General features: G+C 39.7%; 1 protein-coding gene across 1 annotated transcript in view; it reads right to left on the minus strand.

Moving 5' to 3' along the window:
- Positions 1–1872: 1872 nt before the first annotated feature.
- Positions 1873–14437, minus strand: part of GAD1 (glutamate decarboxylase 1 (brain, 67kDa)) — a 45181-nt gene continuing 32616 nt past the window's right edge. Inside the window, exons 13-17 of the mRNA XM_006878852.1 lie at positions 10323–10401; positions 8899–9048; positions 6887–6994; positions 4604–4693; positions 1873–3309 (exon numbers count right to left, since the gene is read on the minus strand). Of these exons, the coding sequence (XP_006878914.1) occupies positions 3136–3309; positions 4604–4693; positions 6887–6994; positions 8899–9048; positions 10323–10401 (601 nt within the window). The 3' untranslated portion in view covers positions 1873–3135. The remainder of the gene's footprint in view (positions 3310–4603; positions 4694–6886; positions 6995–8898; positions 9049–10322; positions 10402–14437) is intronic.

Here is a 14437-nt window from a genome sequence, read left to right on the forward strand (position 1 = left end):
TTGTGTCATCCCCATAACGTAGGTTGTTGATGATTCTTCCACCAATCCTGATGCCACATTCCTCCTCGTACAGCCCACCATCTCGGATGATCTGTTCTGCATACAGATTGAAAAGGTATGGAGACAAAATACATCCCTGATGGAAGCCTTTCTTGATTTTGAACCATAGTTTTCTATAAAAGTTTCTGAAAAAGTTCTATTAAAATGGGAAAAAATTAAATATTGACAATACCACTGCCAGCAAGAATATAATGTATCTGAACAGTGTGTATATTGCAGGTAGAAAGGTAAAATGGTAGACCCACTTTGGAAAAGAGTTTTAACACTTTCTTATAAAATTAAACATAATCTTATCATTCGACCTAGAAATCTTATCCCTAGATATTTATCCATGTTAAATGAAAATCTATGTCTACACAAAAATCTGCACAATAATATATATAACACTTTTATTAGTGATGACCAAAACCAAAATTAACTAAGTGGATAAGGATGATGGTGCTGACCCAAAGGCAGGCAGTTCGAATCCAACAGCTGCTCTTTGGGAGAAAGGTGGACAATCTCTTCTCATACATTCCTAGCCTCTAAAAACTCGCTGGAGGGTCAGTTATGAGCCATTTGCAACTTGAAGGCATGTGACAACATATTGTATTAAAATGTGAAGCTTCTTCCTGTGAACTTACCATTTCCTTAATAAAGAGTGACTATTTTTGTTGTCTACATTCAAATACAGACAAGGGAAAAATCCGCCCACAGAGGGGATCTTGAAGGAACAGCATGAGGAAGAGAGGACTGTTCTGAGAGCAGTGTTCTGTTCTGTTGTGTGTGAGTTCTCCATGAGCTGGGACCAACTAGATGTACAGCTAACAACAACAATGATCACTTCCTACAGAGACCTCCTCATAGAGCATCATTGCTGTCAAGTGGTAACCAACTTATAATTGACGCTCCCACCAGTCTTCAGAGGCTATGAAGCACAAAGGACACCCACCATCCATTTTCCTTCCTGCAGCAGCTGGTCGATTCGAGCCTCCTTTTTTTTGGTGGTATCACAACCTCCTTAGTGACTAGGCCACCAGTACTCCCTTGTGAGGGTTAATTTGTTAATAGTTACATATGTGGAGAAATGATGAAAGTAATACAAGTGGTCAGATCTTTCATTTATAGGGTCACTATGAGTCAGTTGTCTGACATTACTTAGCAACAACAACAACAACAACATGTATGCATAAGAGGCAGCAAGGTGTAAGTCTGCTTTTAGAGTTGTCTGAACATCTTTAAACCTTAGACATCAGACGATGTAAGAGCCCCACGAAAAAGAACATTTGTCTGCCATGCTCACCATTTTAACTTCAGTACCTAGGACCGTGCTGGCTACATGTTGTTGTTGTTGTTAGGTGCTGTTGAGTCATAGGCGACTCATAGCAACCCTATGAGTGAAAGTCCTGGATGCCTGTATAACTTTTGTCCTTTCTCCAGGTTCATAGGGTTTCCAGAGGCAAGCTATTATGGAAGTGGATGCCACTCCTGCTTCCAAGCTTGTTTTAATCGGGGAGCCCCACCAAACACTGTCCACCATAGGTAATTATTACACAGGCTGGCTACATAGGGGAATATATATTTGTTGAACGAATGAAAACTCTAAGATGAAAACAAGAAAATGTGAAACAGCTCAAGGCCCAAGCTTCAGTTACAAATATAATGATTTTATAGATAAAAGGCTTTGGACTTGTAATGATGGATAGAGTCTCAGCTTGATAATAACGGATTTATAGTCCCTTAAAGATATTAAGCAGAAAGCAAATAGTCTGATGATTCAAATAACTAAAACGTGAAATATCTCTCTCAGCATGAAAAACAAACCAGAAGACATTTTTGTTCAAATTCTCTACGGAGAATATTTTTATTTACTTATATTTTTCTTGCATACTCTAAAATGCACAGTGTGAACTTCCTCTCTTCAAAAACAGTTGTGAGCCTGGTCAGCTGTTCAGGAGGTCTTCGGAAACATTGCCTTAGGTTTTAGCTAAGCGAGTCACAGAGATTGGTCATGGGCAACTACAAAATTACAGGGTATCTAGTTATTATCCAACAGTTACTAGAAAAGCATTGAGGACATTGGACAGACAGCCAGACAGAAAGAGCGATAGAAGAGCAGATGCTATTTAAGTAATGGAATTTCCATATATATGACTCTATTTACAGTGTCAGGATTCTTTTACAGACCGTAAACGTATGCTTAAGTCATTATATTAAGGGCACTCTAATATAAATACAGGTCTCACTAATTTTCATCTTTTCTCTTTGGCTCACAAATGCATGAAAATACCATAAACAGTTTTCAGAACTTACTTCAATAATATAGAAATAAGATACATTACAAATGGGAAGAAAATACAAGACACCTCTTTAACATGGTAAATCTCTGAATATAAATAAGCAAATATTTCATTTACCTACAATTAAACAGTCATTGAAATTATTACATGTGTTCTTCCCCTCCCCCAAGGTCAGACAACAATAATATACCCAATCTACACAAATGAATCTCTAACAGCACAGCAATAAGTATACCTGTAACAATGCTACGATTTCCCCTTAATAAGATGCTAATGGGGAGGGTGTTACCTGTCACCTGGTGATGTTTTTACTCATCCATCGTGACCCCAAGTAAGAGAAACAATGACAGTGAGGTGGACTCCCACACCAGCAGCATTTCTCTTGGTCTCTAGGACACTACAGTGTATATACATCCTTTCTGTGGTTGTTGGGCAAGCTGGTTTGCAGCATGTTTAGCCCCTCAGTAACTGCTGAAGGTAAAGGTAATTCTCCTGGGGTGGGAAACATGCTGTGATGTACTACTAAGCCACACTCACTATACACACACACATATATATAGAGAGAGGTATTTATAACTGTACAAATATACTGTGTTCCTAATGTGCAACTTTTGAAAAAGAACAGTACTTCCTGCTAGCTATAACAAACAAGCTTAAGTAAGGTTTTAACAGTATTCTCCAAGATATATTTTTCCCTCAGTGAAATGGACTAAGTGTTTCAGCAACTTAAAGAGGCTTGTTCTAGAGTGCCAGAGGAGAGTGATTTCCCCATAAACCCACGTTCTATGGAGGAGGATTACAGATCCTGGCCCAATCTTTCTATCTCCTCAATGAGGAAGTCGATGTCAGACTGGGTAGCAGCTGGGTTGGAGATGACCATCCGGAAGAAGTTGGCCTTGTCTCCCTGGGGCTGATAGCCAACCATGGTGGTGCCCGACTCCATCATTAGAGCTTTGATTTTTGGAGCCACCTTGGAATTGAAAACACAAAACCAAATTGATATTAACACTCCTCTCTTTTTAACAACTAGACCCATTTATTGGTTGGAAAGAGCAACTTGATTTTACTATTGGTGTTTACACTGACATAAAAGCAAAGAAATATTCTATATCCATGTACCTTCAGTGGCTATCTTATGACTATATTAAATGTTTACAATATAAGTTCCTTCAGAAAGTGCTATGAGACTATATTTTGGAACATCAATGATGGCAATATGATAAGAAACAAAAGAATACAAAATTCTTACAGGCAACCATGCAAATCAAGGCTCTGTGGAACCCAGAGCCAGTATACCACACTACACACAGAATGTGCTCAGTTAATGTTTGTTGAATGACTGAATAGATAAAATAAATTACAAATGAAATGTAATGTCAACAGCTAGAAAATAATACATTAAATGGAAGTAGAATTCACCAGCTAGAATCAATCAATATTAGAAACAGTTGAATTAACAGCACTTTAAAAGTTTTTAAAAATAGAATGGTTTTAGAAACAAGAATGGAGTCTTTGTAGTTATGTATGTGCAGGTTGATTTAAACTCATGTTGTTGTTATGTGCCATTGAGTCAGAAATGACTCTTAGCAGATCCTCCAGTGGGTTTTTTTCAGAGGCTATAAATCACACTGGAGGAGACAGCCTATCTTTTGGCCTCAGAACACCTGGTTTGAACTGCCTACCTTTGGGCTGGCAGCATAACTCTTTACCACTAAGCCACCAGAGCTCCTTTTCAACTCACAGCAATCCTATCTGACACAGCAGATTTACCCCATGGGGTTTCCTATCTGTAATCTTTATTGGAGCATATTGTCTTATCTTTCTCTACACAGATCAACTGATGAGTTTGAACTACCAACTTTCTGGTTAACCATGAAACCATGGAAAACCCTCCAGAGCACAGTTCTACTCTAACATGTGTACAGGGCACCATTAGATGGAATTCACTTGATGGCAAGGATTGCTTTTGGTTAGGAACATGTATATTATCCAATTGCTCTGTGTTCAGCCTTTTCAGGGATACCTGCCTAAGGGCCAGAGATACATCTATTGTGTCTGAACCGCAGCAAAGGGTAGTTAAAGCTAAAGGAGGACAAAGTAATAACATAGCTTTCCTTCTCTCAACTAGTATGTTTATCTTGTTGTTGTTGCTGTGTAGTTTACCCAAGTATTTTCATTTCTTCTCCACTAGAATCCTACTTTAGAATGAGTACATCCTGACCAGAGAGACTGCTGAGGGTTTAGTGAAAGAAGAGATCTCATACCCTGTGTAGCTTTTCCCGTCGCTCAGGGCTATCTGGAACACCTCTGAGGCTTTGTGGAATATACCAGAAGCAGACGTTTGTGTGCTCAGGCTGCAGAGATTTAACAAAACAAACAAAATAAAGATAATTAGGAGAACTTGAGAGAAATCTGTCCCAAACCCATATATATATATACGCTTCGTGGCAATTTTACAGACCACTGAAAAAGGCATGTCTATCTCAAAACCAAGGCTAGTAAAACATTCAGGAGAATATTCCCTGATTTATCCAATCACATCTAACTAACAAGGGATGTATTCCCAAAAAAAATGTTTCTAGTAACTGAAGTTACCACCTTAAGAGTGAAATGATTTTAAAAAATGCATTATTTGGATTATCTTAAAAAAGAAAAAGATATTAATCCATCTTACCATTTTGTATACCTCACATATAGAGGTTATTTGAAAGTTTATTTTATTGATATTGTATATTTTATTGAGCTTTATTTTTATTGCTACTCAGTTTTGTATTGGCAACTCAGGGGTATTATTATTAACACTAATGCTGGGTTTTAACCACTAAATAAGGCTCATCAGAATACCTAATACTGTTTAACATGCCTACAGTAAAGGTTTTTGTGTGTTTTTTTTGAGTTCTTATGTGTTCTTGATATTCTTTTTAATTTTCCTTCCAGTTGCCATAATTTTATCTGCTTCAACTAGCTTAAGACAAATGCTGCTTCTAATCTGCTGTAAAAAGGTTTCAAATACAAGAACAATGTATCACAGATTTTTAACTGCTTGGGGTTCTTTTATGGTCCCTTGGTGACTCTGAGGTGTTTTCCTAGTTGATGTTGCTTGTAAAATGTAGATGGTATTTATTATATTTTAGTAAGTTATCTGTGGATTTCCTCTCCAAACGACTTTTCTTCCATCTTTCTTAAATAGCACAAGGACAGTATCTGCTTTGGTCAATAGCGTGTAACTTAGCTCCAAGTGCAGTGCCTGGCATATAGCATGCACTTAATAAATAGTGGTGCAAAAAATAATGTGGACACAACCTCTAGACAAAGACATTTTTATCTTGCTTGCCTCATAACCAATCTAAGTACAACCTCATTGTAGGACCAATTTTGGAAGACGAAGCTATATCCAGCCTATAAGCTTTTAGAACTGAAAAGCTCTTTATTGTGGAAATTCAACATAATAATATATACCCTCAACAACGATGAAGGTTTCAGATCTGGTAAGAGTAAGGTTCTGTGCCACAAGAGTTCCTTAGAGACATTAGAGAAGAGATAAAGGGAGAAGCTACCCAAATGCTACCAGGAAAAGAGTTTTTTGACATGGAGACAATTAAATGAAAGGTGAACACTGTGGTTTAGGGGGTCTGTTTTTCAAAATGGATTTCTTAGGACACTGCTGTTGACTTTACAACAACATGGCAGGGCAGAAACATACAAACAGGATATGTTAGTCTATCCACAAAGGGACTGGCCAGTTTTGTCATTCCACTAGGTTTGAATTGAGCAGACAGCTGCAGAAATTTTGGAATCTCACTACCAGAATAAAGAAGAAGCAGAGAATGCAGCATACAGCCTTTGGGATCAGAGATTCCTGCACCATCTCAGACTAGGGTGTACAGGAGAGCAGCAGCAGCCACATCCATGAACCAAAGACCTGGCATGAGACAGAGCTGAACTGGGACTGCTGTGTCAATAGAGCCAAAGCTGAAGACCTTCACTCAAACTTGCTGGCAGACTGGGTGGAGGGGGGTGGGGACAAGGGGTTAGATGCCTTAATTGGAAGGACTAAGAGAGCTTTGAAACACTGGCCTAAAGCCACAAGGCTGAAGGACTTGGGAACACGCTTCCAAGAAGCCGTCCCGACTGAGAAGCTGTCCTGTAATCTGTTGCCAACTTGAATTGTAACTTGTTAACTTCCCTAATAAAACCTATAATCATGAGTTTGGTTCTATGAGGTCTGTGTAGCTATTGCAATGGATATTTGGACCCAGTAGGACAGTAGGATTGGTATTAGAAATTAGTAGAAAGATGTACAAGAGTGTAGGGGGCATGTCTGACCTCATGAGACTTGGTTTTGTTTTGTGGATGTTCTTGATAGAGACAGTTTCCCCTTGTGCAATTAGCAGAGATGGCTGTCTTCACACAACCCTTGTTCTTTTTACAGTTAAGACTAAATATTCAGAAGCAACTTCTTGTAATGTGGGCTAAGATGGCTCCAGGAGCTTCCCCTACTAGGTTTTCTAGAAATATTTGGCATTAAGTCTGTGATAGCAACCTACCTCACCATCGAATACCATCTCAAATTCTTCTCTGTTTTTAATCTTGGCATAGAGGTATTCTGCCAGTTCAAGGCATTTGTTGATCTGATGTTCAAATCCCACTGTGCCCTGTTTAAAAAGAAGAGTCATGTTTGTTGGTGAGAGGTGATATTTCCATGCCATTTCTAATGGTATACTGGGAAAGGCTATGGTATCCTTCAGGAAAGAAGAAAAGGATTGTTACTGGGGATTGTTAGAACATCTAATGAAATGCTTAACACTTCTTCATAGTACTCCATGTAATACAATGAAGGGTCCCTGCTTCCTCATTTGAAGGCATACTGGTCTCCAGGTCATTATTCTATGGAGGGCTTTTAGCTTTCTGCTTGCTCTTCATAGTCCAAAGCACTGAATAACATTGGACCCAAAACATTCTTCTGGTTTGCTTTAGGAAAAAAAACAAAAGAAACTCACTGCCTTTGAGTTGGTTCTGATTCACAATGACCCTCAATCTAGTTTGAGGCATCTTAACAGGAGGCACTGCTCATCTTTTACCCAGGGAGCCCCAGGAGAAAACTGCTATTCAAATTGTCATCTAGTGATGGAAGTCAGTCCACAGACGATTTGTAACTAGTCCATGACGAGACAGGTACAGAAACTGAGATTAAGTGATGAGAAATTTTTATAGCAATTTCCAGAGAAACTTACTATCTATTGAATTTTATAAAATACCAGGGTTGTATTTAATATGGACTTTTATTTCCTTTTTCTAGAAATTCATTTTTATTGTATTGGTCCATGATGGGTTAAAAACTAACTGGTTTGGGGAGGTAAGGGAAATTGGAAATATCTGTACTCAAAAATAATGCATTCGAATTTTATAAATAAACTAGTATTTTTTTAAAAAAAAAACCAAAACTAACTTTTCTTCCTTATGGATAGTTGGAGAACCATTGCTTTGAAATATACTTTGCCAAGTAAGAAGTCCTGACTAAGCATATTCCACCCCAACTTGGGCAGGCAGACTTACACTACACACAGCATTCTTCCTATTTGGTGACAGGCAGGCAGGTGGGAAAGACATTGGTCTCAGTCCATACCTTGAGATTGTAAAAGGTCCAATTGGCAATCTAGTTGAGCATGAGTTTCAAAAAGCCTCCATGGCTGCCTCCTAACAGCAGCACGAGGTCTGTTGAGTGTTGGTGTTACCTAGAGCAGATGTACAAGGCTAGCTTTGGAAATGCTAACGGGCCTGGGTGGAGTCCAGCACTGGCAAAGTGTGAGCCCCTGCTGTATTGTTACTGTTGACAGTACACCTCAGGCAATCCACTGGGGATTAAAGTTCATGTCAAGGTCCCAGCAAGCAACCAACATACTATGAGCCAAGTCTCCAGCAGAGTTCAAGAGGCAAAATGAAAATTCAAATTACTGAAGTCAGGCCAGCCGTGAGGTTTCAAAACAGTAGACCTCCTCTTGTCTCTCTTACTGAAATGTAGAACTATACATGTGCTTAAGGGACCTGTAGTGGCATAGTTGTAAGGAGTTGTGCTGTTTACCCAAAGGCATGCAGGTAGAATCCACCAGCTGTTCTTAGGGAGAAAAATGGGCAATCTCCTTCCATGCCTCTGAAAACCCACTAGAGGGTCAGCTCTCAGTTGATGGTATATAACAACAACAACAACGTGTTTAAAGAAAATGCCTGATAGTGCAAATGGTTACCGTGTTCAACTGCTAAACAAAAGGTTGGTGATTCAAGTCCACCCAGGCATGCCTCAGATCATGAGGCCCAGCCACAAAGTGATGGTAATTGACTTAAAAACAAACCAACCAGCTGTTGAAAACCCTATGGAGCACATACCTATTCTGATATATATATATATATGTTTTTTTTAGATAGCAGTAAAAATACAATTAATGTCTAGATACCAATTACATATAAAGTGTATTATTCTCTATGATGTATCTGCCTCTACTGAGAGCTGGCCTGGACAGATTACATTTTACCTCTATTTCTCAAAGTCCATTTTTCATACCTTTGCTTTCCACATCAACCAGAACTTGAAAATGTCCACGTGGCGGCCACACTGAATTGCCTTGTCTCCAGTGTCATAGGAGACATCATACTGCTTGTCAGGCTGGAAGAGGTAGCCTGCACACATCTGGTTGCATCCTTGGAGGATACCCTATCACAGAAGAGAAACATGGGGCATCATCTGTCTTGACAGTTCAGAGCTGTGAGACACTTTGAAATAGGACTCGAAGTGCATGTACTTGGAAGGAGGGACTTGGGGGTCACTTGCAACATTTCTTCTAATGCGCCTCGTGAGGCTTTGTGTTGATCGTTTTCTTGGAATAGCTAATCTTTCCCCTTTCCCTTGTCTACCTGGTTAGAAAATTATCTTTTGCCTCAGATGCTTCATAACGGGGCCTACTGTTCCACTGAAGGGGCATTTGGAAATGTGGGTAGGTGTTGAGGGTTGTTTCAAAGACTGACAAGTGCTATGACACTCCAGTGGGCAGGGGCTCCAAACATAAACATTCTGTGGTGGGAAGGACAGTTTAATGCTGTGAAGAATTTCCTTTAAAAACCCTCCTGTTAAATCTCCTACTCTTAAGATTTCCTGTGAGATGATCAGGGACTGTGGTAATGTGGGGGTAAAGTTCTCAACCTCCATGATGCCAGGCAAAGCACCTCACGCACAGCCACTATAATCTGCCAGGGGAAGCTGTATGTGTTGCTAGGATGCTGAACGGGAAGGCAAGCCTGGTAGTCTACTTCCAGAAAACCAACCAATGAGAACCCTATGGCTCACTACAGTCTGAGAACATTGTGTACGGGGTCACCTGAGTCGACTTGCTGACAGGTAACAAAACGTATGGGAGGAGTAAATCGAGTACAGGTTCTGACTTCTCCACGCTCAGGCTGGAGATAGACTTTCTGGAATCCTGAAATCTGCAAAAGTTTTACTAGAGGGCACAGGAGGGCAGATCCTATACTTAACTGCTTAAGAAGGGAGTACAGCGCTACCACATTTACAGGAGCTATTTGTTACACATTCCTTTGTGCTCTGAATTGAGATTTGAAGTTGTTCCACTTCAAATTTATTTCAGCTCTTGGGACCACACACTTATGCTAAAAACTAGAAGAATGTCACTGTTTGTCCTCACTAAGGTAAAAGGCACCTCACGACACCTCACCAAACCTATCTCACTTTTGTGTCTGTAAACATGAAAGAATATAAAATTACAAAATTTCCTTAATGTTTCTGTCACTGGTAGGACCTGAACACTGAACAAGATGAAAGGCAGGAGGCGTTGACAGCTGGCAAAAATACTTATGTAATGGGGCTGCTGGGCGTGTTTCTCAACAAGGATGTAAATGACGCAGTGCCCTTTCCCTCCTGTGCCCTCTAAAGGATGTGCAGGCCACCAGCTTCCCTCTGGAAGGAGTACAGACCTTTTCCTTGACGAGAATGGCGGAGCACTGCAACAACACACCCATCATCTTGTGCGGATTCCAGGTGACTGAGTTGGCTCTGAAAGAAGCAGATGATGATACTTAGAGGAGAAGGTGCTGGAGTCAAGAAGAGGCAACTGTCTTCCTGAGGATCTTCAGGGGAAGATCTCCCACCACTGGGATTAACAAAGTGACTGCAGCAATGGGCTTGAGGATGTCGGAGATGGTGAGGATGGAACAGGAGAGGACAAGGTTCAGATCTGTTGTTTATAGGGCAGCTATTAGTCATACTCGAATCGATGGGATGGCACCTAACAACAACAATAAGTCTATAAATCTTAACAGGAGAACTGCCTCATCTTACTCTGACAACAACAACAACAACAACAAAATAATAGCTATTAACCAAAAACTTATGTGATCTATTTCTTTTAGAACTTTGTAGACATTATGCGAGTATGTTGTGACTAAAAAGTCAGGCTTTGGAACTGTTGTTTTTGTGTACCAATGAGTCAGAACCAACCTACAGGTAACCCTCCAGCAGGTTTTCAGAAGGAGTTTAATCACAAGAGAGGAGATTGCCCATCTTTCTCCCGTGGAGCAGCTGGTAGATTCAAACTGCATGCCTTTGGGATAGCAGTGCAGCTTCTTAGTACTAGGCCATCAGAGCTCCCTGATTCAAATCCACATTTGAATCTTGGTGTCAATGGTTGGGCAAGTCACATAACTCTTCTGTGCCTTAGGTTTTCTGTTTGCAAAAGGTAGAGAATAAGTGGTTGAATACCTTATGGAGTTAAAGAAAGAATAAAACAATGAATTAATGGAATTCCAAAATCTCTGTAGATGTTCATTGAAATGAAAAATAAACAAACTAAATTAATAAAAAAAATTGAAAAAAAGAATAAAAGGAATTAATAAATATATAAAATGCATATAGCAGTTCCAGGTGTACTTAACTTTCACAACAGTCCAATCCTATGATACAGGTACTATGATTGCCTTTATCAATGGTAAAACTGAGGCACCGGAAGGTTAAATTCACCATCCAAAGTCTCATCTACCACACATCTGAGAAATGCTGGGAGCAAGATTCAAATTCTAGGAGTCTAACTGCAGAGCCAAAGCTTAAAATGACTCCATTTGACTGCTTCTCTCTAGGCAACGGACTTGGCCTTCTTTCTGCCTACTGGTTATTATTTATAAAATGGTGCTCAATTACCTACTTATGGAGTGGTAGAAAGAGCACGAACCATTTGCACTCAATTACTAGCCAAGCTTGGAGGTTTGAACCCATCCAGAAGTACAAAGGAAGAAAAGACCTGGCAATCTGCTTCCATTAAGATTTAAAGCCAAGACAATCCCAGGGAGCAGTTCCACTCTGTACCACAAGGAGTCTCAGTGAGTGAGTATCAACTTACTGACAACTAACAACATCAATGAAGAGTGACAGGTAAAATGAAGGATCAAGTAGACTATTTCAGACTTTAACCATCCAGCAGTGGTGTTTAGATACTAAATGAACGTGACATTGCCACGTTAAGCTGCACAAATAGCTTACCAAGCACAGTTTCCCAGCAACAGCATCACTGTGCTAAATACAATGATAGTTAAGGAGCACACTCGATAGGACATAATGATTAAAACTTGGGAGACTTTGCTTTATGATTTACAGACTACTTCCCAATTGTTTGGCCCACAGCTGGATGCTGCATTTTAATATTTGTGAGAGACATTGCAATTTGGCTAGGATTTATACTGCCTTGTTCTTCCTTCAAGGATCCATGGTCACTCAGTGATTTATGTTAACCAAAGGATGGGTGGTTTGAATCTCCAGCTGTTTCATGTGAGAAAGATAAGGCACTCTTCTCCTGCTAAGGTTTATAACCTTAGAAAGTCAACTAGAGTTCGTCATGATCTGGAATTGACCCCAGGGTAATGAGTTTGGGTTTGGATTGGTTTGTCCTATAGTGAAACTAACTGTTCCTATGGGTTTTGAATCTCATCATCTTGCAAAGGTCTTGCAGAGAGAAAATAATATGTCGTATATGAAAAGAGAACAACCTGAAATATTTTTCCTTTAAATGCATAATGAAGAAAAGCTTTTTGAAAAAAAACCCAACAAAACCATGTTGAAAGTGCTAATGAAAGTTGGCTAAATGCTTCTCCTTCAAAAAGTGTCAATATTGAGCTATATTTAAAAGGTAGTGAATTTATTCCATTTTCTCATGCTAGCATTCACTGAGTCATTAAAAAATTGTATTTAAAGCTCATAAAATGTCTTAAATGACTTTCAGACTGTCTTAAAAGTCTCAGGAAAATGATTCTTTGCTGCTACAAAATGATTATTCTATGAAAGTAATAAGACACGACATGGATTCAATTTTCCTTAGAAGATATATATTCTTTTTAAATGTTACTAAAGGAAAAAGTCCAGGACAAAATCTTTCACGTTTCCTCAGACTCAAAGGTGGAAAATAAAACCTGTTTGAGAATCTAAAATTTAGTATGGACTGGCTCACCTACACTTACTATATTATTCTCCAAGTTAGAAAGTCATTTAACTGTGTTTCCCACCCACCATGACACTGGCTTTCAAAATAGAGACAGAAAGGAAGAGGTGTGGTAAGTTAAAAAGCCAGAGTTCATATTACAAGAGAAGTCAACAGTGCGTTTTCTATGAAGTCGGCTTGCTGTCCAGCTCTCTGATCTCTGGCTGCCCTCATCTTTATAATTTTGTTCCAGTTACACTGGCCTCTTGATGGTCCTCCAGCTTTCCAAGAAGAGCAGGCCTCCTTCAGGGCCTTTGCACATGCTGTTTATACTGCTGGGATGCTCTTCCCCAGATCTTTGTGCCCTTTCTTCGTCTTGGTACATGCTAAAATGTTACCTCCATGGAAAAGCCTCTGATAATGCTATATAAAGTAATATGCCTTGCAACTCATTGCTACCTGTTGTAATATGCTGCCTGGATGATTCTGATTCATAGCAACCCAGAATGACAAAGTAGAACTCCTCCAAAGAACTTCTTATGTTGTAATCTTTATAAGAGCATATGACCAGGTTTTTGTTGTTGTTATTTTTTTTTCTCCTAAGGAGTATCTGGTAGTTTGAACCACCAACTTTTTGGCTGGTGGTCAAACACTTAATGATTGTGCCATCAGGCTCTTTAAACGGCTGCCAGATCTATTTCTACTTAAGGCAGTTCCCTATCCAGTTTAGATAAGACTAAATCTTAAGTGGAGCAGATTCCCTTTTCTTTCTCTGGAAGGATGGCTGGGGATTCAAATTACTGACATTCTGGCTAGCTGTCCAGTATGTAATTTATTCTGCAACCAAGGAAGCTTCAGCAGGGCTTGGTTTATGATAGTCCCTCAATAAATAATTGCTGAATGATGAAATGAATCAACATGAGCTCATCATGAATCAACACTGAGGGAACAAATCAATATCATATTTGTCTTAGAATGCCTACTGAACTTGAATAGTAAAAAGGAAAAGAATTAAGTGTACTACTCCTTTTCTACCAGTAAGCTTAATGAGATAGAAGAGTAAAGTGAGTTAGTATCTGATACCTTGTATCCTTGGCAAACTGACTAAACTTCTAAATCACTGTACTGTTTAAACTCTCTTTTCTTCTACCTAGGCACCTAACATCTGTTAGTCTTATTACATGTCATTTTAACTCATTGTTTACTCGTCTTTCTAATCTGTAAATTAATAGAGGACTCATTTGACTGGGAAATCAAATCCCATCCAGGGGTAGAACTCTCATCACCCTTGCAGGAAGCAAGGATGGTGAAGCTTGTTTCACATACTTTGGGCAGGCTGTTGGGAGGGGCCAGTCGTTGGAGAAGGACACGATGCTTGGAAAGGCGAAAAGAGTCAGAGAAAGGGAGGAAGCTCCTCAACAAGATGGACTCGATGGCTGTACCATGGGCTCGAGAATGTCAGAGTTGGTTAGGGTGGGCCAGGTTCCCAGGTTCAGATCTGTCATAGGCTCTGCATGAGTCACGGTCATCCTGACAGAACATAACCACAACATGCAGAAAATGCAGGTTCATTTCCTAGCTAATGCACCTCACGTGCAGCCCTGACTCTTCCATCAGAGGTTTTGG

The sequence above is a fragment of the Elephantulus edwardii genome, unplaced genomic scaffold (assembly GCF_000299155.1).
Source record: "Elephantulus edwardii isolate Elephantulus edwardi_28Jun2011 unplaced genomic scaffold, EleEdw1.0 scaffold00001, whole genome shotgun sequence".
NCBI lineage: Eukaryota > Metazoa > Chordata > Mammalia > Macroscelidea > Macroscelididae > Elephantulus > Elephantulus edwardii.